General features: G+C 47.9%; 1 protein-coding gene across 1 annotated transcript; it reads left to right on the top strand.

Moving 5' to 3' along the window:
- Nucleotides 1-1600: 1600 nt before the first annotated feature.
- On the top strand, nucleotides 1601-22817 carry CCDC126 (coiled-coil domain containing 126). The gene is made up of 3 exons (XM_031940610.1): nucleotides 1601-1825; nucleotides 9909-10289; nucleotides 20446-22817. The coding sequence occupies exons 2-3, from the start codon at nucleotides 10052-10054 to the stop codon at nucleotides 20628-20630; spliced, it is 423 nt and encodes a 140-aa protein (XP_031796470.1). The 5' UTR covers nucleotides 1601-1825; nucleotides 9909-10051; the 3' UTR covers nucleotides 20631-22817.
- The last annotated feature ends 4561 nt before the right edge of the window (nucleotides 22818-27378 follow it).

The following is a 27378-nucleotide window of genomic DNA, read 5'->3' as shown; positions in this document are numbered from 1 at the left end:
TTGTTTAGAAAACTCCCAGTTCTATTTATTAACTCAATGGTTTTATTATATTCAATTTCATTAATTTCATCTTTAATTTTTAGATTTTCCAATCTGGTGTTTAATTGCAGATTTAAAATTTGTTCTTTTTCTAGATTTTTTCATTGTCTACCCAATTCCTTGCTCCTGCTCATCTCGCTCTTTCCTCCCCCTACTCTTTCTCTCTCCCCATTTAGAAATAGACATTTTCTTCAATTGCTTTTGTTGGCTTTGGTATCTTGTTTCATTATTATTATTCTCTTTATAAAATTACTTTTTGTTTCTCTGCACATGTTGGTTCCCCTCCTTTGCAATGTAAGGGCAGGAGCTGTTAGGGGTTCTTTCCCCACTGTATCTCTGTGCTTTGCATACAGTAAGCACTTAATAGATGCCTGTTGGAGGAAGAAACAAATGGAGCTCTCTGAGCTCCGGGCAGTCTGTGGTGGGGCTGTCCTTCAAGACTCTAGCGCAAAGTGAAAGGAGAGAATGTAAGGGGCAAGCCTCCGTCACAATTCTGTGCTTTAGAATATTGACCCTGTACCACCATGCACCTACTACTAATACCTAGCGGACCGCTAGGGGGCGCCATAGTGCACACCGTGTCAGGCTTGGAGTCGAGAGTGGAAATCCAGCTCCCGACGCTTCCTAGAGACCCTGGGCAGGCCACTTTACCCTGCTTGTCCGTTTCCTCATCTGCAGAATGAGCTGGAGGAGGAAATGTCCGGCGTCTCTGCCGAGAAAGCCCCAAATGGAGTCCCGGGGGGCTCAGACAAGAGGGACGAGAACCGAAACTAAGTCTCGGGGCCTGGGCTGCATCGCTGAGAGGTGACGTCGTTTGCCCGGGTGGCCAGCCGCATTGTGGCCGGAGTGAAGGGCGTGGAGGAGGCTCCCGGGCGCCGCCACCGGCAACACTGTAGCGACGCCAGGGATACATTGTTTCCTGGGACCCAGGCTGCAGTCCGGAGATTTCAGACGGCAGCATTCGAACCCACACCTCCCAAGACTGTCCATTTTGTAACCCAGAACTAATCCAGGAAACCGAACATAGGACTGGGGCCTGAATGGCTCCTGTTTTGACCAGGCTGACCTCCAAACGGAGGCGGACATAGGGAGTTGTCTAGGGTCTCACAGTCAGCAAGGGTCTGGGGCAGGATTTGAACTCGGGTCTTCCTGACTCCGAGTTCAGCGTTTCTGCCTCACGACTTCTGGGGCTTTCAGTTTCCTCGTTTGTCAAATGCAGGGCCTAGGCTCGATGCCCTCTAAGGGGAAACTCCCAGTTCTGAATTTAGGACACAGTCCTCAAGTTTCATGCCCGCGATCCCTTCTCCCCATAGATCGCATCTCACCCGGCTAGGGCTGGAACGGGGAGAACGAGGCTGCCAGCGCACATGCGCACAACTGCCGGCCGTGAAAGGGCGCCCGGGGCGGTGGAGGCCCCCGGTTGCTTCGCAACAGCGTTTCCGGGGGTGGGGTGGTGGGAGGAAGAGGCGGAGGAAAGAGGCGGGTCGGTGGGCGGGGCCGATTGGAAGCAAGGGGCGGGGGCGGAGTACCAGTAGGCGGAGATTCCAGGGACTCCTCCCAGGAGCCGAGGCTCCTCTTTAACTCCGCCAAACTACACTCCCCACAATGCAGCGCGAGGGGGCGGAGCGGAAGCCGGGTGAGCTGGGGGCGGCCTGAGTGCAACGCCTCGGAGCCGGAGAAGCAGCTCCCGCCTCCGCGCCGGTGCCCGTGCCCGAGTCCGTGCCGCCAACGGGGTCCGCGCCTCGGCCCCGGCCTGGACTGACGAGCCAACGGACGGACGGACGAGGTAATCCCGGGGCTGCCAGCGCTGCTCCGTGCCTCCCCCGTCCCGCCGGGCCCGGCTGGGCCTCCCTCCGCGCCCCCGGGGACCCGGGACTTGGGACCCGGCGCCCGGACCCAGAGCGCGAGGCGCCTGCGGGAACTCCCCTCGGACCCGGGCCAGCCCCGCCCCCTCCCCGTCCTCTGGGTCCGGCGCTCCTCCGCGGGGCAGTCCCTCCAGCAGTGCAGATCGCAGCCCCCCTCCCTCCCGGGGCGGTGGGGCGGGGGAGGGGCGGGGCTAGAGTTCTGACCTTGACCTCCGCCCTCCGCCCTCCGCCCGTGCCCCGGCGGCTCCCGCTGTGTGGGAGGCTGGAGAGGTGCCCGGCCCCGCCTCCGGGGCCCCGCCTCCGGGGCCCCTCCCTCCCGCCCCCTGGCCCGGACCTCCACGTTCCCATCTGCGAAGTGGGCACGGCCGCGGCTACTTCCGGGCCGGGAATCGGTTAGCGCTCCTGCGTGCGCCGCCTCCTCCCCGACCCTGGTCAGCAGTGGAACCCGGGGCTTCGCGGCGCCAGGTCCAGCGGGGGCTCCGCCGCGGCCCCTCGGAGAGCTCCGAGTCCCGCCGGATGCTAGCGGGGGAGGAGTAGAGAGAGCGCTGGGAGAGACCCGGGGCTCCGCGGGGAAGGGAGGGAGCCGGGCTCAGGCTCCGCGCGGAGGGGCTTCAGGGATCCTTCAGGGTCCGCAGGGCAGTTTTGGGGACCCTCGGGGGCTTTGGGGACCCTCGGGGGCTTCGGAGACCATTAGGAGGCTTCAGGGTCCGCAGGGCAGTTTTGGGGACCCTCGGGGGCTTCGGAGACCTTTGGGGACCATTGGGGGGCTTCGGAGACTTTGGGGGACTAGATGGTCGTCATTTTTCAGATAAAGGTGGAGAGGGGGCTGCCAGGAACGGGCAGCCTGCCTAATCTTAAATAGCTAAGAGAGGGTCAAGGCAGAAGTTTGACCCACATCTCCCGCCTCCAGGGCCGGCAAGCGGCCTTTCCTCCACACTTTCCCCACCCCCAGGAAACTCCTGTTGTGCTGCTGGCAGAGGGCAGATGAGAAGCCCCGGCGCGCTTTCTTCATGTCGAACCTGCGTGTCATTCAGCCTGACCAGGACCAGAATTTCTGGATTTCTGGAGTTTAATTGTTCTGAGCCTCCCAGAATTCTTTGTCCCTGACCACAGCCTCCACCCTGAGTCCTGGCCCTTTCCACCCGCTTCCTTTCTGCCTTGTCCTGAAGTCAGACTTTTCTGCCTCCCTGGGGTGGTCACAGTGAGAGAGGGCACTTGGGAGAAACTGGTGATCAGGGGTCCGAAGTGCAGCAAAGGCTTGTGCAGTTCCAGCTCCATTTACTTTTGTAAGCCCTTTTCTCAAGAACTCTCCCCAGATCTCATTGGTTTAACGTTCTCTCCCATCTCTCAGATTTTATGTTTTCAAGAGTAGTTTTCGGCTGCTGAGGAACCGCTAAATAAAGATAATCCTCTCTGTATTAGCAGGGATGTCAGATGTTCTGTCTATAGTTTTGCCATCATTTCATCTGCATTTGGGATGGTGGGCTTTCTTTTTTTCCTATTATATATATTGAGCTTAGTAGGGAATTTCCCTTTTTTTTCCCCCCAAAAAAGAAATGTCTGTGACCTTTAATGTAGTTGAGTTTTAATTAAAATATCCATTCTTTTGTATTTTATGGACACAAAATATTGGAACCATCCTAGCCCTGAGATTTTTATTTTCTGAATGTTCATTAAAAAAAAAAAAGAAAATGGCATGTGGCACCCAAGAAATTACTTGATTGGTGGCAGTGATTTTAACTTTAAAAAAATTTAAACATTCATTTTTTAAAAAATTAAAAGCTTTTTATTTTCCAAATCCATGCAAAGATAGTTTTCATCATTCACCCTTGCAAAGCTTGTGTTCCAAATTTTTCTCCCTCCCTTTGACAGCGAGTAATCCAATGTATGTTAAACATGCAATTCTACTATACATATTTCCATAATCATCTGGCTGATCATTTTATTTTATGATAACAGTTTTGTTTTTCCAAATCCATGCAAAGATAGTTTTCAACATTCACCCTTGCCAAACCTCGAATTCCAATTTTTTTCCCCTCCTTCTCCCCAGACAGCAAACAATCTACTATGAGCCAAACATTAACATCCATTTTTAAAATGTTGAGTTGCAGATTCTCCCCCTCCCTCCAGCTCTTCTCCCACCCGTTGAGAAAACAAGCAAAATATACCCATTAGACATGTAAAGTCATGCAAAACATTTCGGGATTAGCCATGGTGCAAAAACCAAATGAACTCGCCCTCACATATAATGTAGCCTCCGTTTTTCACCATCACTTTCCTGAGCTGCCCAGGGCAGGGGTGTGGCTCATCCTTCCATCATCCCCAGCAAATGGTTGTCTTAGGTCCTGCAGAAAAGATGTGTCTTTGCATGAGGGTCTGCCCTCTTCCAAGTCACAGGTGGGCAACAGGCTACTTTTGCCAGCAGAGAGCCTGCTGGGGGTACCTGTGGGCATGGCTTAGCCCCACCAGTATTCCTCAGGACTACAGTGTGCTACCCCCTATAATGTGCCATTGAAGGAAATGGCCCATGCTGGAGGTTTTGCGACTTCTGATCATGGCTGGGGGTCATTTCCTCCCTCTTCTTCCCCTCCAACCCCCCTACTTCCCAGTGAATCAAAATCTCGAATGGAGGGGGTTAGAAATCTGGCCTGTGTCTGAGCTTAAGATGCTTAGCAAGCCTCTGGGAAGTCCTGGGCCAATCTGTTCTTCCTTTCTTGGCCCTGCCCCCAACCCTGGGCAGCTCCTGTTACTTTTGGACTGCTTGGATGGGGGCGAGGTGTAGAAGGGGGCTCCTTAGCCAGACTCTCCATCCATTTCTTTGAAATATTCCCCCCGCCTGGTTCTAGTTCTGCCTCCTAGGGTCCTCCCAGGAAAGGAGGCCTTATTCTTCCGTCAGACGTTCAGACAGACGACACCTGGGACTCTGCTCAGGGGCCAGACAATGTCTCACCAAGACATTGTGGTTTTTCGAACTTCAGGTGTTCTGCCACTTTGCCATCTCACAGTGAGGGACACAAATAAGTTGCCCCTGGTCACCGCTGCTGCCTCTCTGCAGACCCTTCTAGCGCATAGAGATAGGATTTTATTTTCAAGGCCTTGGAAGGGAGACTGTCACAGGGAAAATAGTGAGCCGGAGTGAGTCATTTCTTGTTCATTTGTATGGTGCGGCCTGAGGGTCACTGGAGGCAGAAGAGATCAGGATCCCGCAGGAGGGAAGCCCATTTCACTTGACCCCCGAGCGCTGAAGGAGATCTGTGGAGAGACTTCTGGACAGTGGCAGTGACGATGGCTCCCTGTGGGGGGCTGTGCACAGGAGGCTGTGAAGGGAGGCTGAGGACCGGCTGGAGGCCTCCACCCCTTCCTTCCTTCCTCCTTTCCTTGGTGAAATTGAGTAAATCAGCCACCTTTCTTGGGCCACTGTTTCCTTATCCAAAAAGCACGAGGGTTAGGCTATCTGATGTCAGCTCTAAACATGCAACAAAAGGCAATCCCAGAGCTTTGCCTTGGGAGGTCAGCAGTGGGAGTTTGATTTGGCCTTTTTTTACAGGTGGGGAATTTCATAGGGATTCTGAAATCGGAAGAAGAGATTTTTGAGTGAGAGGTTCTCCCTGGCAGGGAGCCGAGGAGAGCTGGGGAGACGGGCTCCGCTGGGGAGAGGAGAGGAAGGTGGGGAAAAGCCTGGGGGACATTGGCTTTCCCCCCAACTTCCTGAGTCCTATCTACAGACACTTCATATAATCCGGATGAGTCCAGCCTCCAGCCCAAAGAAGCTAGAGGCTAGCAAGAGGCAGAGCTGTGAACTCAGCAGAGAGCCCCCGACTTAGAGAGCTTCCTAATTCAGGGGCCCAAGGCAATTGTCACCAAACTCAGAACTCTCCCCAGAAATAAACTCCCTAGGAAACATGAGGGGCCGGAGGGGCTGGGGCATGCCCCCAGATTTAAAGTGGGCTAACAATGGTTACAGAGGGTTTGAGAAGTGGAGAGGGCATCGAGGGGGCTGCAAGGTGGAGTAGTTGGAGAGGAGGAGGAGGAAGTAAGAAAAGGTAGCTGAGACAGAGTTTTGGTGCTTAAGTGGGAAAGTCCACACTTACAGAGTAGGGATGTCTGGTTAAAGATGTCAGAGTAGGAGTGTGGGGGGAGAAACTAGGACTGAGGCCAACCCTGGGCATTGTAAAATCAGCCATCAGTCATTTATTAGCTACCCACTAGTGCCAGGCACTTATAAACAATCTCTGTCTGCAAGGATTCCTATTTATCATTTAATTAAGGGAGATATTTGCATCCATAGGTACAGACAAACTAGGTAGAAGGCCATTGGTGGGAGAGGAACGAGGCCCTGGCAGTGTTGGGAAGGACTTGGTGTAGAAGTGGGGCAGGAGCTGAACCCTGGAGGACCTGGGGGATGTAGGAGGGGTGGGAAGGGCCTGCATCCGGCAAAGGCAGGCTGGAGGGGATGGCGCTTAGAGAACCTCTCCTCCGCAGGTTTGCCTGCAATGGAGAGAGTTGCAAGGAAAGTTTAAAAAATAAAATTAAAGCAGGAAGGTAGGTGGAAGACTCTAAAAAGCAAGCTGGGGATTTTGCATTTTCTCCCAGAGGCCACAGGGAGAAGTTTGGGCCCATCTTCCCCCCGCTGTGAGTTGGGGAAGTTGCTTTCTTAGGTGGAAGTCCAAAGAGATCAAGGGATCGATCTCCAGTGAGGGACTGAAGCAGGGAGGCCTCAGCTGCCTCCACTGCTGGGGAAAGGCCTGAAAATGGAGGAGAAAGCCAGAGGGTTAAGTTACGCTTACCCGGGCCCTGTGGTTTCATGTAAAAATAAAAGCACTGCTGATATAAAGTGTTTAATTTGATTCCCTTTCTTTGTCTCCCCTCCTTCCCACTTATTTTGGATCAAAAAGGTCCGTGTGGAGAAGAAAGTGGCTTTAGCTATTAGCAAATGGACATTGGCCCTTTTCTTTGAACCTGAATTTAGGTGGGATCGGCTGCTCCAGGAGATCGGCTGCTCCAGGGGATCTGATCTGAGGAAGGTCTTCGGTGTAAAATAGGGGTAAAAGGTAGGAGGAAGTAGGATGGGATGTTCAGCACCCCCAGTGATACCCAAAGGGAGGAAGGAAAAGGCCCCAGCTGGGATGGGGCTCCGAGGCCCAACAGATGCTGTTCAAGCCTTTCGCATGATACTTCAGCAAAAAAGAATAGGTGCTTTTCCAAAGTATTAGCCTGAAAAGTTTATGTATTATGTGATCTATCAAGGGGCCCCACATTGGCGATGGGTCCAGTATCCTGAGCTCCATTCCCTTCCTGGCACCCCCCCGGACCACCTGTTCTCCATCCTTTTCTTTGGGGTGTCTCCCTCTGCTCCCTGTCCCTGGAGAACACTTAATCTATGCCTGCAGTCTTGCTTATAGCCTCATGGATTCTTGCGTGTCCTTTGGACAGCTAAAAAGAATGGTTTTAAATGCATAAAGCAAGGGAAATTAGATCTATTGACTTATAGCTATCCCAATATTTTAAAAACAACTTGCCAGATCCCACGTTAGCCTCCCTGCTGGAGACCACCACTGGGAGAGATCGAGGAGCATATGTTGAGAGCAGAAGCAGCCTGAGGGGTCCCTTGGCCATCTTTTTTCTCTTGGATTATCTCTCACGTCTTTCCCGGGTTCTCGCCCGTCTCCAGTCTTCTCCATGGTGTCCCACTGTGGATGCCTTCTCCCCCCGGGCTCCTCTTCAGCTCCTTCTGGGTGTTCTCTGCCTGCTCCTCGGGGGCAGGGACTGGCTTGCTTTTTGCTTGTGTCTGTGCCCAGCGTCCAGCATGGCCCTTGGCACACAGTAGGAGCTCACTAAACACTCGTTGATTTGAATCGACATGACTTGGGTGGCTGTTGCTGGGAGCTGTGTCCGGCCTTTGCCTCTGAAGGGCACAAACCTCGCTACCCTGGTTTTAGATTTGGAAGGACTGGACCTGAGCAGTCATCTCATTAACAACAGAGAGGAGGTCACACAGTTAGTAAATGGGCAGAGAGTGATTAGAACCCAGTCCCCACATCTCCAAATCCATTGAGTTTTTCATGCTCTCTGACATTGCTTCCCCCAGGGTGATGTCCCTGCTCTGTTCTGGCGGCCTCAAGGTGCAAGGCCAGGCTTTGCTCAGTCCACTCCCACTGCAGGATCAGGAGAGGCTGATGGCGGGCCCTGGCCTGCAGTGGATTTACAAAGGGACCTAGATTTGAGTGGATCCCTGGGGCCGGCTCCCATGTGCCCCGCTTTTGCTAGGCGTGTGTTCCTAGGGGCATCCCTGTCCGGTGCCAGCCAGCCTCTGCAGGGGTGCCCACCGGCCCGAGCCCTTCCCGTTTGTTGGGATCAGAAAGGGCCCCCCCTTCTTGGGGAGGCAGGAGACACCCCGGTGTCTTCTCCATCTCTTCTGTGGAGGCAGACCCTGATAAGAGGGACTGAGGCTACTTTGGGCACGTTGTGCTGGCTTGTAGCTGCACCTACATCTGGGAATTTCCTGCCCACCAGCCCTGAGGTTGTTACCCCTAATTTCTCCTGCAAGTTCATAGGACACAAAGCATTTTCAGGTCAGCACTGATTAGTGCTCATAAAACTTGCCAGTTAAAAGATCAACCATTTATGGGGTGCCATCAAGATGACTCCCCATGGCAACTGTGGAGATCTGGCAGCTTCCTTGCCAACTGGCTCAATCCTCAGCCCCCAGCTGGTGCCCAAATTCAGCCCTTCCCCATATTTTTCTCCCATCGCTCAGCACGGGCAGCTTCCCATCCAGACTCTCTTTTCACAGCTAAAGTGGGGGCGGGGGGGATATTGCCAGGGCTTCTTGAGGCAAGGGCCTGGTTCCGAGTGGTTCTGCAGTCACTTTTGCTAATGGCCCTCCCAGAGGGAGGCTTCGGAAGAACCCCACTCTCCTACCCCAGGGGCCAGCTGCTCCTGGCAAATCCAGGGCCTCCTTCCTTCCCCTTCTAAACTCCCTTTCTGCTTTGATCCCATTTTCCTCAGATCTCACGATAACCAGTCAGTCACAAACATTTACCAATTGCCTGCTATGTGCCGGGGACTGTGCTAAGTACAAGGAAGGGCCCCAACCTCCCGAATCAGAACAAAACTCCAAAGCCCCAGAGCCCAGCCCCTTCCCTCCAGGGGCTCTGAGGATGATGGGGGAGAACGCAGACCAGCAGGGCACGAGACAGATTGGGAGTCCCCGAGGGAAGGCAGTGCCACTGAGGAGGCCCAGGGAGGTCTTCTGTACAAGGTGGGACTCGAGGGAGGCTTCGGGGAAGCCACGTTTCCATGTGACACTGGAGGCATCTCCGACGCCCATGTTTGTGCCCGTCCCCTCCCCTGAGGGCCGGCGCTGTATCCCTCCTGGCCTGGGGCCTCCACTCTGGTAACCAGGGGGCTCTTGTGTGTTTGGATGCCTCGAGGGAGCTGGGCTCATTGGTGACGGTCCCCCGTGGCCTTTCCACGGAGCTTGCTTTTCATAAACATTCCCTCCCGCCAGACTCCCCTCCCGCCGGTTCCAGGCTGTTTGGTTCCAGGCTTGCCTGTCTCTGGCAGTTGTGCGTGCCCTGGGTTCTGGTTTTCATCCCTGGGCCCGTCTCATCCCCATGTCTCTGGGCCGTGGCGGGCCGGGGGCCCAGCCCGGCTTCCCTGCCCTCTCTAACCTGCCTCACAGTGTGCAGCACATCTGGCTGTAAGCCCGCACCCAAACTGTGGGTCGGGATCGGCCGTGCCGCCCGCGAGGGCCGTGACGAGCGCTCAATGAGTGAGTTTTGCTGCCATTCGTTGTTGGCGATGGTGGCTGTGACGGACTCTGGCTTAGCGCCCGGAGGGCTTGGTGGAGGGCACCGTCCTGGGGCAGGGGGGACTTGGGGGATGAGGTGAGCGAGGAGCCGGCCTTCCGCGGAGCACACGGGCAGCGCTCCCGCCTCCCCCACTGCTGCCCTGGGATAGACCAGCCCGAGTAACCGAGCTCTCCCTCTGAATCTCCCCTAGGGCCGCCGCGCTGCCTCGGAGCTGGAGCGATGGCCATCAGGCCGAGCCAAGCGGGAGATTAAAGGGTCCTGGCTTTTCTCTGCTCAGCCCGTGGCTCCCGTCCCCGACTTCCCGCCCCAGCCGGGTGGCTGCCCGCATCCGGAATGTTCCTGATGCTCTCCAGAAAGAACATGTCGCAGAAGCTGAGCCTGTTGTTGCTGGTGTTCGGCTTCATCTGGGGGCTGATGCTGCTGCACTACACCTTCCAGCACCCGAGGCACCCAAGCAGCGTCGAGCTGCGGGAGCAGATCCTAGACCTGAGCAAGAGATATGTGAAAGCCTTGGCTGAGGAGAACAAGAGCCTCGTGAATGGCGAGAATGGGGCCTCCCTGGCGGGATACGGTAAGGTGGCGCCCGGAAACCCCAGCCTTTCCTCCCGTTGAAGTTGGGGTGGGAACCGAGCTTTGCTCTCGCCGTGCATCCTGCGTCTCAGTCTGTCTGGCCAGGGTCACGCAGGGGGCTGCCGGTGCCTCAGACACGGTGTTCAGTGTCCCCCATTCTTTCAGTTGGTGACCCATTTGTCCACTTGCTGGGAAGCTCCCTGAGGGATGCTCCCTCTTTCCTGGTCCAGCCATGTATAGGAACGGCCCCTCAATCCCAGGCTGAGGCGGCTTCGTGCCCACCTTTCAGAGCCAATAGATTGCAGGCTCTGTTCTGGGAGCCACTGTTTGTTCTGGGCCCAGGGGCAAGGCCCAGCATCTTGTAGGTCCTTCAGAAATACTTCCTGATCTATTGAGAAGCCCAAACACAGGCCAGCCAGCTCTTCCTCTTGTCCCTCCCACCATCCCATTCGTCTTCAGCTTTCTATTGAGAAAAACAAAAATCTCGAGCAAAGGAGAGAACCAGGAGGGAAGGAGGAAATGGCAAGAATAAATATATGAATTCTTTCACCCCCTCAAAGAACCAGCTTATTTACCAGTTTAAAGCTTCCGTGCTGACATTTAGTGACAATTAGGCAGGGAAACTGGGCCTAGCTGTGTTCCCAGCTGTGTTTGAACTTGAACAATCTTGAATTTCACTTTAAGAAACTAAATTCCTCCAGGCATTTAAATGAAACCACCTTTTAAGTGGACATCTTGTTTGGCTTAAACTAACAGCCTGCAGAATTTCAAAGTAAATTAGGTTTACTTTTACTAAATAAAGATTTCCTAATCTCTTCCTCCTTTAAATCCTGCTGGCTGCCGAGGATTGACCCCAATGGGAGACTCCACTCTCAAGTCTTCCTGTGTTCTAGTACTTACTAGTCAATGGATAGAAATTTCCTCAGGGCTTCTGGGGGATCGGTACTGGACCAAGCCCTGGGATGCAGAAACAGGGATGACACAGGTTGCTTCCAGCAAGTATTTATAGACAGCAGCATAAATACAGTGAATTAATCCAAAGTAGGTTAAGAGCTATGGCTGAGAGAGAGGGGGGAGAGGTAATAAGGGCAGGAGGCTTCCTGAAGGATTTTGAAAGATGGGGGAGATGGGAACATTTGAAAGCAGGAAAGAAACAGGTTGAAGATTGGGGGAGCGATTAGTGATTGAGGTTGCAGTCTGCTGAAGAAGATCCTAGACCATGGGGTCAAGGGCACATGGACAGGGTTTGGCTTTGGCAAAAAATTCACCCCTTTGTAGTCTCAGGGACAAGTGGAGGACTGGTGGGGGGGGTTATTAAGGGGCTTTAAGGTGAAGAGAATGGGTGAGAAGGGGCTCCTATAAAGATTGGACTTAGTTCTGTCAGAGTATGATTCTCAGCTGAGAGAGGAGGACAGAGTTGTGGGAATGGGATGATTGAGGAGAGAAGATAATATCTGGAATAGATTCTGTGAGCTCATAAGATGCTCGGCTCCAGAAAGTCAGCTGATCAAAAGTAAAAGCAATTTCTTTTACTGTTATCCAATTTCTCCTTGAGGTTTTCAAGCCTGAAAGACTTTTTCAAAAGAGCAGGTTCTATTTAAAAAAAAAAAAGATATTTTATATATTTTTAAAAAAGGGTAGATTCTAAAAATCAGGGGTTCTTAACCCTTGGATTTGTGAACTTAGGAAATATGCTGATATTGAATATGTCATTTTTCAGTATAACTGGTTTCTTTTGCAGTCCTCAGCTACTTATGCATTTTAAAAAAAGCCCAGTTCTAAGAAGGGCTCCCTGGGCTTTACTGTACTGATTGCCCGAGGGATTATTGCTGCAAAAAAAATCAAGAAGTTCACTTGTAATTGTCTGCAGTCCCCTGTGATTGAGCCCTAAAGCAGCAAGACTTTTTTCTCCATGGTGATTTCATAGACATCGCCTTCCCTGGTGAAGATTGCAGCACTCTGAGATTCAGCAGAAAATCCTTGAGGAGATCCCTCACGTGTCCCTTTCTGGTCCCTCTGGGGCTGGCAAAGTGGCTCCCTTGGATGGCAGCCAGTGTCGACACAGGCTCAGACGTCCCTGTTGGGGAAAGGTGTTGGTGGGAGAGGCCGGGAAGTTTCAGTTTTGCTCAGGCCCATGCTTCGGTGCAAGCAGGCAGGAAGCGCCCGCAGATGTCTCACTGCATAAAAATGAGTTTGGGCATGCAGTGTCCCAGGGCTGCTTATCTCGGACAGCTCATTGTCCGGGAGGTGAGATTATCGAGACTCCACCGCGGTTTTATCGCAGCACTGGTAATTTTTACTCACTGTCTCTCCCAGGCCAGATAGGGCCCCCAAGAAAGCCCACCCATTTTTCTTCCTGCCCTTCAATGACTCACTTCTGCCTCTGCGGACACTAATGGATGATCTGGCCCGCCGACAGCCCGCCATGTGCAGGGGGTACTCACACACAGGCAGCCTGGAGCCAGGAGGTTTTCTCTTGACATTTTCCTCTGTTTCCCAGCATCTTTCTTCCATGTTGATGGTCTGAGTGCTGTTCTCAGCCCCTGCAGGCTGACGATCGCTACTTCCCAGGCCAATCAGACCGGCCGGTGGAGATCTCTAGCCATGAGAAGCTCGGGTGCCGCCTCCCACAGGAAGCCTGCCCAGATCCCCTGGTCTGCTTGGGCCCTCTTTGCATGTAGTTTGGTTCCTTGTTGCTCCCCCTTGTTTCTCCTAATAGAAGCTAACATCTGGTTTTGTCTTTAGGCTCTATGCTTAGCACATTGCCTGGGATGGGGCAGGTATTTAACTAAACTCGTATTCTTTGGCTTTTTTAAATCGTGCATACATATAAATAGATATTGGTACATACATGGGTGCATAGCTACATATATGTGTATCTCTTTTTTGGCCTTTCTGAAGGCTCCTTCCATAAAGTAAATTTGCACATTTAATTATAGCCAAAATATGAGCACTTTCAAATTTGCAAACCACTTTACATGTATGATCTCGTATAATCAGCCCGACAAGCTGGTGAGGAAGATACTAGGATTTTCCCCATTTTATAGAGGAGAAAATTGAAGCTGAGAGGGTAAGGACTTACCCAGTACCCCACATTTTTCTGGGAACAAGAGGGTCTTTCTAGCCATTCAATTTTGTTGATGGAGTACCCCCAGCATCCCTTAGTCTGTTGCCTCCTGAGCACAGCGGGGGCTTCATCACTGTTTACAAGACAGCCAGGACAGGGCAGAGTTCCTTGGTCTCCTTACCTTTTTCCTTCTCCATTCAGTTTAAATGTATGTGCATGTGTGTAACTACTTATACAGGTAGTATACAGGCCTTTTTGGCCTTTCTGGAGGATCCTTACCGTAAAGTAAATTTGCAGATTTTAACTATAGCCAATATATGAGCACTTTAAATTAGCAAACCACTTTTCATGTATGAGCTCATATGATTGAGCCAATAAGCTGGTGAGGAAGATACTGTGACTTTTCCCATTTTATAGAGGAGAAAATTGAGCCTGAGAGAGGGTAAATAAAAATACTACATATTCTGTCTCTATAGTTCTCTCTGAATGCAGATGATCCTCCTCATCCCAAGTCTATTAGAATTGTCTAGAATCACCTAATTGTTGAAAAGAGCCAAGTCCTTCACAGTTAGTTGATCATCACATAATCTTGTTGTTGCCATGTATAATGATCTCCTGGTTCTGCTCATTTCACTCAGCATCAGTTCCTGTAAGTCTCTCCAGGCCTTTCTGAAATCATCCTGTTGGTCATTTCTTACAGAATAATACTACTCCATAGCATTCATATCCCATAACTTATTCAGCCATTATCCAACTGATGGGCAGCCACTCAGTTTCCACTTTCTGGCCACTACACAAAGGGCTGCCCCAAACATTTTTGCACGTGTGGGTCCCTTTTCCTCCTTTAAGATCTCTTTGGGATAAAGGCTCAGTAGTAATACTGCTGGGTCAAAGGGAATGCACAGTTTGAAAACCCTTTGTGCATAGTTCCAAATTGCTCTTCAGAATGGTTGGATCGGTTCACAACTGTACCAACAACGTATTAGTGTCCCAGTTTTTCCATATCCTCTCCATCAGTTGTCATTATCTTTTCCTGCCATCTTAGCCAATTTGAGAGGTATGAAGTAGTATCTTAGAGTTGTTTTAATTTGCATTTCTCTGATCAATAGTGATTTAGGACATTTTTTTCATATGACTAGAAATGACTTTAATTCATCTGTAGTCTTATCAATTTGAGTCAGTTCTTTCTATTTTTTAGAAATAAGGCCTTTATCAGAAATACTGGCTATAAAAATGGTTTCCCCGCTTTCCACTTTCCTTATAATCTTGACTTCACTGGTTTTGTTTGTGCAAAAGTTTTTTAATTTAATGTAAACAAAATTATCCATTTTGCATTTCATAATATTCTTTAGTTTTTCTTGAACCATAAATTCCTCCCTTCTCCACAGATCTGCAAGGTATTCCTTGTTCTAATTTGCTTATAGTATCATGTCTAAGTCATGAACCCACTTCAACCTTATCTTGATGTAGGGTATTGGATTTTGGTCAATACCTTGTTTCTGCCATACTGTTCTCCAATTTTCCCAGCAACTTTTGTTAAGTAGCGAGTTCTTATCTCAGAAGCTGGAATCATTGGCTTTATCAACATTAGATTACTATAGTCACTGACCACTGTGTCTTGAATCTAACCTATCCTATTGATCAACTACTCTATTTCTTAGAGTGATGATGACTGCCACTGTCTAGTATAGTTTTAGGTCGGGTACAACGAGGCCATCTTTCTTGCAAGTAAACTTAAAAAAAAATAGGCCATTTTATATACAGTCTGTTGAAATTTCCTTTTGAAAAAACTGTTTATCCTGAGTTTTAAAAGTTGCAGAAGCTAAAGAAAACAGTTATTAGGTGAATGCTGAGTGATGGTGCTGTTAAGTATTTGGAGAACAGCTGGTGGAGGACATCTTCCTCTACAGGTGGGGAAAACCAGTTTAGAAATCTGGTCGACAGCAGAGAAAATGAAAAATAGACTTTGTATTCATAGTGAGCAGCTTAAGGAAAGTTGATCTGAGGATTCACATTAGGCAAAGTGAGATTGTTGGGCTTCCTTTAGAAAGCAAACTGCAACCTGGAATAAGGCTTCCTTCCCTCTCATGCACACAATGTTGGATCTGAGTGGCTCACGGGCTTCTTTGTTGGGCTTGGTCACACTCAGCTCTCTGGCTACACGAGGGAGCCGAAATCTTAGTTTCATTCAGAATTCGTTCCCTTTGTTGCAGTCGCTACGCTCATGAACAGAAGGGAGAAAGGCCGTATGTATGTACACATGGGAGAGCAGAGAGCTAAAATAGGAGTTATATTTAACTGGAAACCATGGTATATTCAAATCACCAAACTATTGCTTTCCTAATTATGTTTTCCATTGTATAACAAAATGATGTTGCATTCTGAGTGGCTAGGGCTTAGATGTTAATATTAGTGTTTCACATAGTGATAATCATGTTGCCTCTAGTGGTTTCTTCCATATAACTATTAAGATGTGGATTTTGTGATGTTACAATATCATTATTGACAAAAATAGGCGTTTTATAGTAGTACATCTCAAAATCCCTATTTACCATTGTGTGAATTCTATTTTCTTTGGCCCTTTCACACTTAATCCTGTTGTTTACTGTTGTTTCTGATACCTAAGTAGTAGTTGGCAATAATGGATTATGGTATTTCTATTTTTAGTCAGTTTGTGATTAGCTGTGGGATTAAGGGGCCTGTCATTTATTCTCATTAAATCTTTTATTTTTTTTTAAACTATAATTAAGCAGATTAGGTGATCAAGCTCTATTTTGCTAGTGTTCACTATTTTACTTACAGGAAGCCTGTCCTTTTAAACAAAAATATCTAATGATGCTAGTAAACAAGCATTTACAGAATTTTATATTTAATTGTAACTGGTTTTTAAATCACCTTCATTTATGAAAAACTCTCCTCTCATCTCTGCTTCTCAAGTCTTTTTTTGATTGGTTCAATGTGAAATGAAGCAAACTTACCTTCCCAGTCTTCACCCAGAGTCCCCTGCTCCTGAAGAGAAAAAGAGGGGGAATTCTCCTGTCTCTCCCTGACCTCAGTTATTTTAATGAGTGGTTAGTTTCCACTTTTCATTCTTTTCATTGACATTTCCCCAAGTATCTAGTGCCTACTATGTGCCAATTGTGTGTATTTGGAAGTAAAAGAAAAAAAGCAAGATAGTCTCTGCCCTCAAAGACTTATTTTCTAATAGAGGGAGAGACCTAAAGAGGAAGGGTGGCAGGACAAGGCATTTAGTTTGCAGGACACTAGGGGTGGGGTGAAGGGTCGAATTAGAACCATGGGGGAATCCAATAATGATCACATTGATTTCATTATTGTTCCCAGTATCAGAATGGAACTTGGGGGTGAGGGGATGGGAGCAGAATCTCCCCGGGCATCAGCCAGAGTGGACGACGAGGTGGCTGGGAAGCTGTGAGGATGGCTGTGTGTCTCTGCCTGCCCTGGCCTGGGCAGTTGGTCACCTCGGTCATGGTGTCAGGAGGTCCAGGAGTCCACAGGGTGCTTGGCTGGGAGGAGGGCAAGGAAGTGCCTGGCAGAGCCAGGATACAAAACACATCTGTTGACTCAAATCTACTCACTGTGGTCTTTCTTCCAGTTCTACTCGCCTTAGTGATTGTTTGAAACAAGCACATTTTCTGCCAATAGTCTGCTCCTATGGAAACTTGAAAAGTGTTTAAAAATTTTAACGAGACTGAGAAATCCCTCCGTAGTCTGATTTACATAATTTGTTTAGTAAAATAACCTTTCACGGATTATGGAAAGATGAGTTTTTATCCCGATCTGACTCAAGTCTGAATTACTCATGAATTCTAAGTGGGCTCTGAATACTAAGACTTTATTGTTTCTACAACATTGTATTTATATACATAATTGAATTTTGTTTCAATGGAATCTTCCTATAAAGCAGAATTTTTTAAGCTGTGAAGATTGATAAAAATGTCATAATTTAAGACTAAAAGTGCTGGTCCTGCTGCTGGGGGTCCTTGATCTAAAGTCAGGATGGTCTCAGAGCCACTGAGTCTTTACCTGTGAGGAAACTGAGGCTCATAGCTGGAGAGATTTGCCCACGGCACCATGGGGAGGAACAGAGGCTTCTGGTCCTTGAGCTCCAGATCCAGTGCTCTCTCCTCTATCTGCCACGTGCTGCCTCCAGGAACGATCAGTACTGCCTTCCCAATCCCAGGAAGCCAGTTCACTTGTCTTGAGTGTGGTGAGCAGGCCCATTCTGTGCTATTCCTTCTCTGAGCTCAAATCACCAGCTCTTGTCTGGATTCCCCCATGGCCTTTGGAACTCCCGCTTTATTGTCCACAAACCGCCCTTTAGGTTCTTGAACTTTTATATTCCCCGCCTCCTTGATGTAACAGAATCCTGGCTCTCCCCAGGACCCCACAGTACTTGTAGTGCCTTCCCCTCGTGGCCACTTCTTCTCCTACTGCTCTGTCTTACAAGGCCAGGGCGAGGTGCATTTTCTCAGCCGCTTCCAGATCACCATTTCTAAGTGACATCCTAGCTACTGTCTTATGGATCTTTCTCTCTTTCAGTGACTTCAGTCCTTGACTTCTGACCTTTCTCCTTAATGTGTTGTTATCAGTTCATGGACTTCGGTAATCATAGTGACAGCACCTGATCACCGAACTCTTGAATGTCTTCCATCCCCAGAAACTCCATCATGATTCTATCTTAGCCCCCACCAGCTTGGCGAGTCGTACGGCCCGCCACATTCTGCCCTTTGGGGTCCTGTTCTTTAGGAACATCTCCATTAACTATCCCACTCCCACACAGACAGTTCAGTTTGGTTTTCCCTTTCCTCATCCTGATTTTAGCTCCCCCATCACCACCCCCTTTCTTCCCTCTTAGTGTCGCTTCTCTTGCCTCCATACCCACTCTAATGTCCTCGAGCCACCAATCTGCCATGTTCGCTTGTTTCTAGTTTGCTGACTCTGACTTTGCCCGCCATAAATCTGGGTGCAGAATCACCTCAGGCGAGTCTCTTCTGCTACCTTATTGACTCCTTATCTTCCTCAGTTCAGCAGCCAAAAGGAACTTGCCCTCTCCTTCAGTTCTCTGGCCACCACCCCAGCAGAGCAGAAGTACCGTGAAGAAGACGAAGGCTCCTTCCTCCCTCTACCTCTCGGCTCACGGCCTGCTCTTGGTGCCCCCCTTATGGGAGAAGGCAGAGACCTCCTTAGGCCCATTCCTCTGACTGCTTCCTTCTTCTAGGCCCTTGCTCTTGCCCCCGGGGCCTTTCTTTCTCATGCATCTTTATTTTCTCTCTTCTTCATCTTCTCAGTGCCTCGCCACGGGCTCTACACACACATGGGTGCCTTACAGACATGGGACAGAAAAAGTCCCCGGGATCTTGAAGCAGACCACACTGTCTGGGCCTGAGCCAGAGTCAGTTGAGATCCCTGGGGCAGCCTTGAAAGCCGGCCCTGTCTTGTGACAACCTTCCTTCCTCTGGGATGGAGGTGACCCAGGATGTTATCAGGTGGAATGGAGGGGGGGAGGGACCCATCTCTTCTCTTACTTTAGGGCCCAGGCTTTAGGAGTGATCCATATGGGTTGTTCTTTTAGCTCATTCTTCCCCAGTGGCTTTTAGCTCATGTCATGACAGATGCAGGGGACGCTTGCAGTCTTGGGTAGTGAAGTGTTTGCCTGAAGACAGAAAAGGTGGCTCTCTGCTTAGGCTTGTTACACGCAGACCAATTTCCTCAGTGTTTATGGAAAAACGGCTTTATTAAAACCGTTCATTCCAAGCTAATTGCACTTTGGAGTGTCGTTAAGTCAAACATTCCAAGATACAAATAGGATTTTCTTTCTTACTAATTGCTCCATTTTCCTTTAATAGCTTTTTCTTACCTCACTCTTACGTTGAGATCCTGATTAGTTCCTTTCTAACTCAGGCTGGGTAGCAGCAGCAGCATAGCGTCTGATTCCTTCTTGGACTTCTTTGTCAGGGAGATCCTGGAGATCTTCTGGAGCCAGGAGTTTCTTGGCTTTTTCCTTTTCTCAGTTTCCATGAGAGAGACACCGGTCAGAGTGTAGGATAAGGACCAAGTTGTTATCTCTTTCTCTTAGTTTATGCCAAATATAAAGGGGAAAGTACATCCTGGGTCACACATAAGGGGATTCTGCTCTACCTTAAAACAACTTCACTTTCCCCTTTTTTCTTTTTGAAGAAAAGATGCTCCGGAGCTTTGTTCTGGTAAATTTAATCTGTGCAGCGAGTTGGTTAGTGACTCTGTTTAGCTGATTCTGTCAGTAAAACTTCTGGTCAGGGCCCAGGAGCCTGCCTATGTTAGGGGAGAGAGGGAAGTTGACGGACAAGACTGGAGAAGGGAGATGATAATAATTAGCATGATGATGATGATGGTATTCCTGAGCAGCTTGGTCCCGGGCGCTAATCCTGGAGACATGGAACCCTTGGAGGACAGACCTTGGAGTTAGACCTGCCAGAATGATGCCCTCTTCCCCAGAAGAGTCTTAGAAAGAGATTGTCTCCTTCCCTGGGTCAGCGCCGGTCCCCACAGGACAGGCTTTTCAGTTTCAAGGCCTCGACCTCCCCCTCCTAAAAGCTCCCATTTGTAGTGGACTAGCATGGCCCCCCCAAGTTCTCTGCCTCGGGTCCCACTGGACTCAAATCTTCTTCATACTTGGCTGTCTGATCACTCATTTTACCTATTCCTGTGGCCTGCCTTGAGTCCTCATGACCAGCTTCTCTGGCCAAGAAGGCAGATAATTAGAAGGACTTGTCTGTGTGTTTTTCAACCAAATACCCAATTAAATTGGTCTAAACACAGTCAAATACTAGGAAAAGGATGTTTTTAATCATATAAGAAGATAGATCTAGAGCGGAAAGAAGCCATCTAGTCAAAGAGAAGGAAACTGAGTCTCCTCTGGAGTAGGGTCCATCCAGGGTCACATGCCTCATCCCAGGCGCCCCCCAGCGCCGGCAGAAATTTCGGCGGAGGACGGAATGCCCTGGCCTTGCCGCAGGACACCGGGAAGGGGCGGGGCTTGTTTAGTCACTTTTCCCCCTGTTTTCATGTGGTCCGTCTTTTCCTTTCCCAGCTGACTTGAAAAGAACGATCGCTGTCCTCTTGGACGACATTTTGCAGCGCCTGGTGAAGCTGGAGAGCAGAGTGGACTACATCGGGGTCAGTGACTCAGCCACTAACGTCACCAATGGCACCAGTGGGCACCTGCTGCCAGGGACGCCCAGCAAGAGGATCAATGCGTCAGGCCACAGCAGATAGCGGCCCCAGAGTCCCGGGGGCCACCTCGTGCTCTGGGGCTCAGCCCCCCGCCCAGGGCCCTGGGGACTCTCTCTGGCCCAGGCAGAAGCCAACACTGGCATAGACGGTCTACACGTGGGATCCATGGAACCTTCACTTCTGTATATAATTTAAAGAGATGGTCGATGTGTTATTTTCCGGCAAGTTTCTGCCTTTGCTGGTATTTATCATGGCACTGTTGTTGTGTTATAATAAGCAGGTGGGTGGAATACAAAGTTCTTGTGTTTGGGCTGAAGCTAAAATCATTCAAAAGACATAGGAGCTGATTTCTATATTTATTGAAGTAGAAACATATGACTTTGGGGCAAGTGGAAAATATTGTAGTTGAATCATTTTTTTCCATCTTTTCAACAGATGTAACTCCTGAATGTTAAACTGATGCTGTTGGGAAATGTGTATATTTACAGTATTATATTTTGTTACCTAATTGTCCATAGAGAATAGGATATGATGTTGAGAATGTTTTAAAATCACGACCCAAAGAATGTCTTTATTTGCACTATTTGCCAGAATATCTATAGAGAGATTGCTGTATATTTAAATATTTCATTTGCAAAAATGTAACCTTGAAAATAGGTAGCAACTACTGTCCAGAATATGTATGTTCCAGACATTGGAACAATTAAATTATCAACAGCCAAGTGAGCATAACCTCATACTCAGATTTTTTTTTTTCCTTCGCTACATTCTAAGGGAAAAAAAATCAAGATTTTATAGCAGGAAATTAAAAATAAGTGATTTAAATGAAGAGTTTATAGTTGGCAGATATATGAATGTTTCCATCATTTTTCTCTTCATGTTGAACCCCTGGACAGTTTGTGCTAGCAGCTTGGTACATCATCTCCTTATTCTGGGTTATTTTTTTCTTGTACTGAATTGAAGGGAGAAAAAATGAATCTAGTCAGGGAACAATAGTGGGATTTTGGGGGGTTCTAGCTGGATGTTTCTCCCAAGGAGAGAGACTGGGGAGGGATTCAGGTGAAATCGAAAGTCAGGGAAATGCTGGTTCTTACATGTGATCCCTACTTTCACGAAACATAATGTGACAATCTGGATTAGGCAGTAGCTGGGTTAGGAGTGGCTATTGACTTCACAAAATGCTTCTTTTAAGGCTTTCAGATCATTTAGAGCAGCAGTATCACATACACGGCCCAAACTAGATTATAATGTAATTGGGTGATATTTCACAAGATAAGGAAAAACAGAGTAGAATATACATAATGTGAATATATGATTTTCTAGGTTAAGCTGTCCGTGCCCTGCCGTGATCCTCATAGAGCGTCCTCATTTGTAATCATTGAGTTGGGCTGCATTGTCTTAGAAGATAGTTGAACTTAGAACTTTTCAAGAATATACCGATTATGTAAAGCAGAAGTTCTTCAAGAATGGTTTTCAGCTCTTTTTCATAGAATCAGAGAATGTAAAGTGCAGAGGAGGAAACCGGGCCCAAGAGGGGCTTTGCTGGGAAGCAGCCTTGGCTTGCCAAGGAGGGAGTTAATCCCATTTCCCTGGAGCTCCGGGAACCAGTGGCGGGGTTCGTGCCGTCCCCAGGGATGGGCGCCGAGTGAGTTTTGACAGGACGGTTTTAAGGAGAGGAGGCGAGATTCACTGTCACAAGCCTCACTGGCCTCCCCTGGAGGAATCGCAGCAAGTGGAAGAAAGGGTGCTGGGCTGGTGACAGCCACCGCGGGGAGCGTCTGGGGGAGCCTGAGCCGATCCCCCCGTGGGACCTCGTGTGGTGAGCCGAGCAGGCTTAACTGCTCCTCTCTGCAAACAGGTCCACCTGTCATCACGGTGCCCCGGGACCCCTCCTTTTACCTTGTTCTCAGTTGCTCAGCTTTGAGCAGCACCGTGTCTGCTTGTTCAGCTGTACTGAGTTACATTTTGCAGGGTTGCATTTGGGAATATTCATTCTTGAAACATGCTGTCGTGTTGTACTGATGATTAAAATACTGTACTAAGAGATGGAAGATTTCAGGTGCTTTTCATATTCAAAGGTGGCTGTCTGAGTCCTTGCCATGTAGGCGAGCATTGGACAAGTGAAGAAACGACATGGGCTGCAGCAGAATGAAACACTTTTGGTTGGACCTAAATGTTTTGTTTTTTTTTCAGGGAAAAAAATAAAATGTTTGTATTTGTAAAAAGTTATCTTAGTTTTGTGTTCCCTCTGGTTTTTTTACCCCTTTAATTTCCTGAAATATCTGTCCTTCTCCCCAACCAAGAGAGCCATTCCTTATAAGTAACGAAGAATAAAAAAGTCAAAAAGTTCAGCAAAAATCACTGACGTTATATCACACACACACACACACACTCAAATACACACTCAAATTTAGTAAGTGTTCTGTGCTCACAGGCCTCCTCCTCCCCACCTTTGCAAAGATGAGGGAGGAAGGCCCATCTCATTTCTGAAAAGAGGGTTTTCTTTGGAGATGATTTCTCAGAAATTATTTTTCCCCTCATCTTTATTATTTTTTATTAAAGCTTTTTATTTACAAAACATATGCGTGGGTAATTTTTCAACTTTGATCCTTGCAAATTCCAAATCTTTCCCTCCTTCCCCCACCCCTTCCCCTAGATGGCAAGTAGTCCAACACATCTTAAATATATTAAAATATATATTAAATCCAATATATGTCTACATATTTATATAATTATCTTGCTACACAAGAAAAATCTGATCAAAAAGAAAAAAAACTGAGAAGGAAAACAAAATGCAAGCGAACAACAACAAAAGAGTGAAATTGTTATGTTATGATCCACCCTCAGTTCCCCCAATCCTCTCTCTAGGTGCAGGTGGCTCTCTCCATCACAAGATCATTGGAACTGATCTGAATCATCTCATTGTTGGAAAGAGCCATCCTCTGGAATTATTTTTAGGACCCCAGAAGTTAAGCTTACACCACTGGCTCTGTCATTTTTAGCATTGTTTTAAGAGACAAACAATTCAAAATGAGATTATAGAAATTATGAGAACTGGCTGAAAATGCAGCTCATTTGAAATTCAGTTTGTTTTGAGACTGGGGAAAACCCTCATTGTCTACCTCTGCACAAACCCTGGGCGTGAGCCACGGATTATACAGATTAAAGGAAGATGGGCAGCAATCTTCCAAAGACTGTCCTTCGGACCTTAAGCTCCTGAGTGACGGGCTGAAGTGAGGAAAGACGGAGTGGGGCTGATGGGAGGCTGGGCCCGGCAGGGCCCTGTCTGATGTCCCTCTAGCTCAGAGTGGACAGTCTGGTAATGGGGACGGGGTGTGGCTGGGCCTGGACCGTCACTCCGGCTCAGTAATCTTCCATAGCCCCTTGTGGGTTCTGCTCAAGGGTCTCCCCCCATGTTATGATCCTCCAGCTTTAGGGAAATCTCTGGAACTCGGCTTCCTTCTCTGTAAAATGGGGGAGATGGCCTGGACCCCATAATTTTACAAGCTACGGTGCTATGTGCATCACCTGAAAGGCAGGAAGGATGTTACAAAGCTGGGAGGGATGATTTGTAAATGGATAATGATAACAATCGCTAGCTTAACATGTGCCAGACACTACGTGAATGACCACTAGACAATGGTTATCGGAATTACAATAATTAGGTGGAAGCCGGCCAGGTGTCAGGCCAGGTGCTCCTCTGGACTGTTATATTTGGGGGACGAGGAAGTAATACCAAGAGCCTCAGCCTTGAGAATGGTTTCAATTCCTTTTGAGGAAACTCCCCCCCCAAAGCTAGTGTTTCCATCACAAAGTATTTGTTGGCCAGTCACATCCAACTCAGGCCTATTGGGGGTTTTCTTGTCAGAAATAACTAGTGGTTGCCATTTCCCTTCCAGCTCATTTTACAGATGAGGAAACTGAGGCAAATAGGGTTGGTGGCTTGCCCAGGATCACACAGCTGGGAAGTGTTTGAGGTTGGATTTGAACTTGGGGCTTCCCGATTCCTGTTCTCAGGCCATCAGGCAACAGCTATTTATGAAGCTTCTTCTCTCTGTCCAATACTGCCAGGTGCTGAGACAACAAAGGCAAAAAGGAAATGGACTGTGCCATCAAAGATCTGACATTGGGTTGAGAGAAATAACATCTATTCTTTTTTTAAAAATGTGGTTTTTTTTAAAAGCTTTTAGTTTTCAGATCATATGCACAGATAATTTTCAACGTTCAGCTTTGCAAAACTTTGTGTTCCAATTTTTTTCTCCCCTCCTTCCTCCCATCCCTTTCCCTAGATGACAAATAATCCAATATATGAATAACATCTATTCTTTTTTTAAATTATAGCCTTTTATTTATAAAACATATGCATGGCTAATTTTTCAACACTGACCCTTGCAAAACCTTCTCTTCCAACTTTTCCCCTCCTTCCCCCTCTCCCCCCCCAGATGGCAGGCAGTCCCATACATGTTAAATATGTTAAAGTATATGTCCAATACAACATATGTATACATAGTTATACAGTGAATAACATCTATTTTTAAGACAATTCGGAATCACTAAGGAAAGAAGAGAAAATCTGGGAAGAGACTGAAATGACGCAGCAGATCAGACTGGCCACTCGGATGGTGATGGGAGCTGACTTTTTCTAGGTGAAGGAGGCAGTAGATCAGGGCAGCAGAGAGACTGATGGACCTGATTTAGCAAGGAGTCAGAAAAGGACCAGTTTGTCTCTGGTTGACCCAGATGGGGCGGCCATCATGAGCAAGCAGCCCTGCCAGCCAGTCGCCCCTCACCGTGCCCCCCTGAAGGCATATTGACCGTAACATGGGACTTCCCACATGCCCCTGCTGCTTATGGCCCTGGCCATCCCTAGCTGGTGCTAAGCTAACTGAAAAGAACCAGAGGTTTTCCTGAGTAAATGTATCTGGCTGAGGTGTTTGTTTTCTGATGGATAGCTTTGGTATTTCAACGCGAAGTGGCATTAGGGGGCTGGTGAGTAACAATTAATTCAAAAATCTGGGAGCTGCAGAACAACCGGGTGGCTCTTGGAGGAAATAAATCTCCTGGACAGTTTGACAGTACTGATGAAAATGGTCTGTTTTGGTGAACTTTGCCAGAATGGGCCCTTCCAGGTGCAGAATGGGAACAGCCAAGGCCTTCGTGGGCATCCGTGCCGGAGATGCCTGAGCCTGTGGGTGCAGGGAAAGCTCTCAGATGCCACATACCTGCAGCGAGCATTCTGCTTTAATCCAGTCACTGTCACTCACCTTGGGAGAGGCTGTTCCAAAGCTCTTTGTTCCTTACTCTCCCGGACCACTGACTCCCTTCTCCTTCCTCAGCCAAGGCCCCTGGCCCTTACTTTACTAGATAAATTGAGGCAACTCAGCAAGAGCTCCCTCTTTTCTCGATTCTTGGCAGCTTAGCAGTAGTCATTCCCCTGTGGTTTCCTTTACATTTCTTTTTCATGAAGAGATGACCCTTCCTGCAAAGGCACCTACATGCTGAAGACCATCTCTCTTCCTGTCTTCTCCACAATACTGTTCCCTTTGTCATTTCCCACTCTCTATAATCTTCAGTGCCAAATAGAGGACTCTGCCCTTCTTTCTTTCTTTTTTCTTTTTTTATTTTTTTTAATTTGTTTTTTAATAAGCCTTTTATTTACAAGTTATATGTATAGGTAACTTTACAGCATTAACAATTGCCAAACCTCTTGTTCCAATTTTTCCCCTCCTTCCCCCCACTCCCTCCCCCAGATGGCAGGATGGCCAGTAGATGTTAAATATATTAAAATATAAATTAGATACACAATAAGTATACATGACCAAACCGTATTTTGCTGTACAAAAAGAATCGTTCTCTGAAATATTGTACAATTAGCCTGTCTTCATTTCTTTCTAGAGGCAGCAGGGAGCCACTGAAGATATCTGAGTGGGAGGCGTTCAAGCTTGAAATCCATGATCTTATGATCACAACACAATTTTTCCTCTTCCAACTCATAAGGATCATGTGCTGTTCTTGGGGCAGCTAAGAGGGTGTTCTTGTGTTCATGATAGTTTTTTTCTCCTTTGGCATATGAAATTTACATTTACTATTGTTCCCACATTGAACTGTGAGTTGCCAAATACTATTCGATAATGCATATGATTGATTAATAATAGTTCTAGGAGGCTTTTTTTTTTTTAAGGATTTAGAATTCCATCCTTGTCTGCCCATCCTGGGTGATTATTGTTCATATTCTTCCAAGGATTTGCCACAAAGGGTCCGTCCAGCGTGTCTGTGATCTTACTTTCTCATGGCCTGGCCATCTTTCTTCTGTCCACCTGTTTTCTCTTTCTCTTGTCCCACAACCAGTATTTTGCTCTTTGAAGTTCCTCATTGGTTCTCCTGCCACCTGGTTGCCAGGGAAGAAAGCAACTCTGGGTTCTCATCCATGATGTTAGTAAAGTGGAAGCTCTGAAGGTTCCACCATTGTAGAAACACCATATGTGGGGTTTTGGCAACAGTCTAGTTATTGGGAGATCCAAGAAACAGAAATGGATTTAGAGCAATTTATTTCTGAAAAAATGCAAAAAGCCATTTAAGATCTTTGAAAAACTTTTAATTATCTTAGAGATATAGTACTAACTGTAAAAAGTTATTTTGGTTAAAAGAGACCATATTTTGCTTCTCTTCTAATCCTGGAAATCAAAGCTGGGGAAATTATTTACTTTTAACTTTCTGATGCTGAAAAATTCTATCTATAATTATTTCTCATCTTTTGAACTAAGCTCTTGGGTCTATTGTTTAGACTTTA

Source organism: Sarcophilus harrisii, chromosome 5 (genome assembly GCF_902635505.1).
Source record: "Sarcophilus harrisii chromosome 5, mSarHar1.11, whole genome shotgun sequence".
Lineage (NCBI taxonomy): Eukaryota > Metazoa > Chordata > Mammalia > Dasyuromorphia > Dasyuridae > Sarcophilus > Sarcophilus harrisii.
This window is presented reverse-complemented; position numbering and strand designations above follow the sequence as displayed.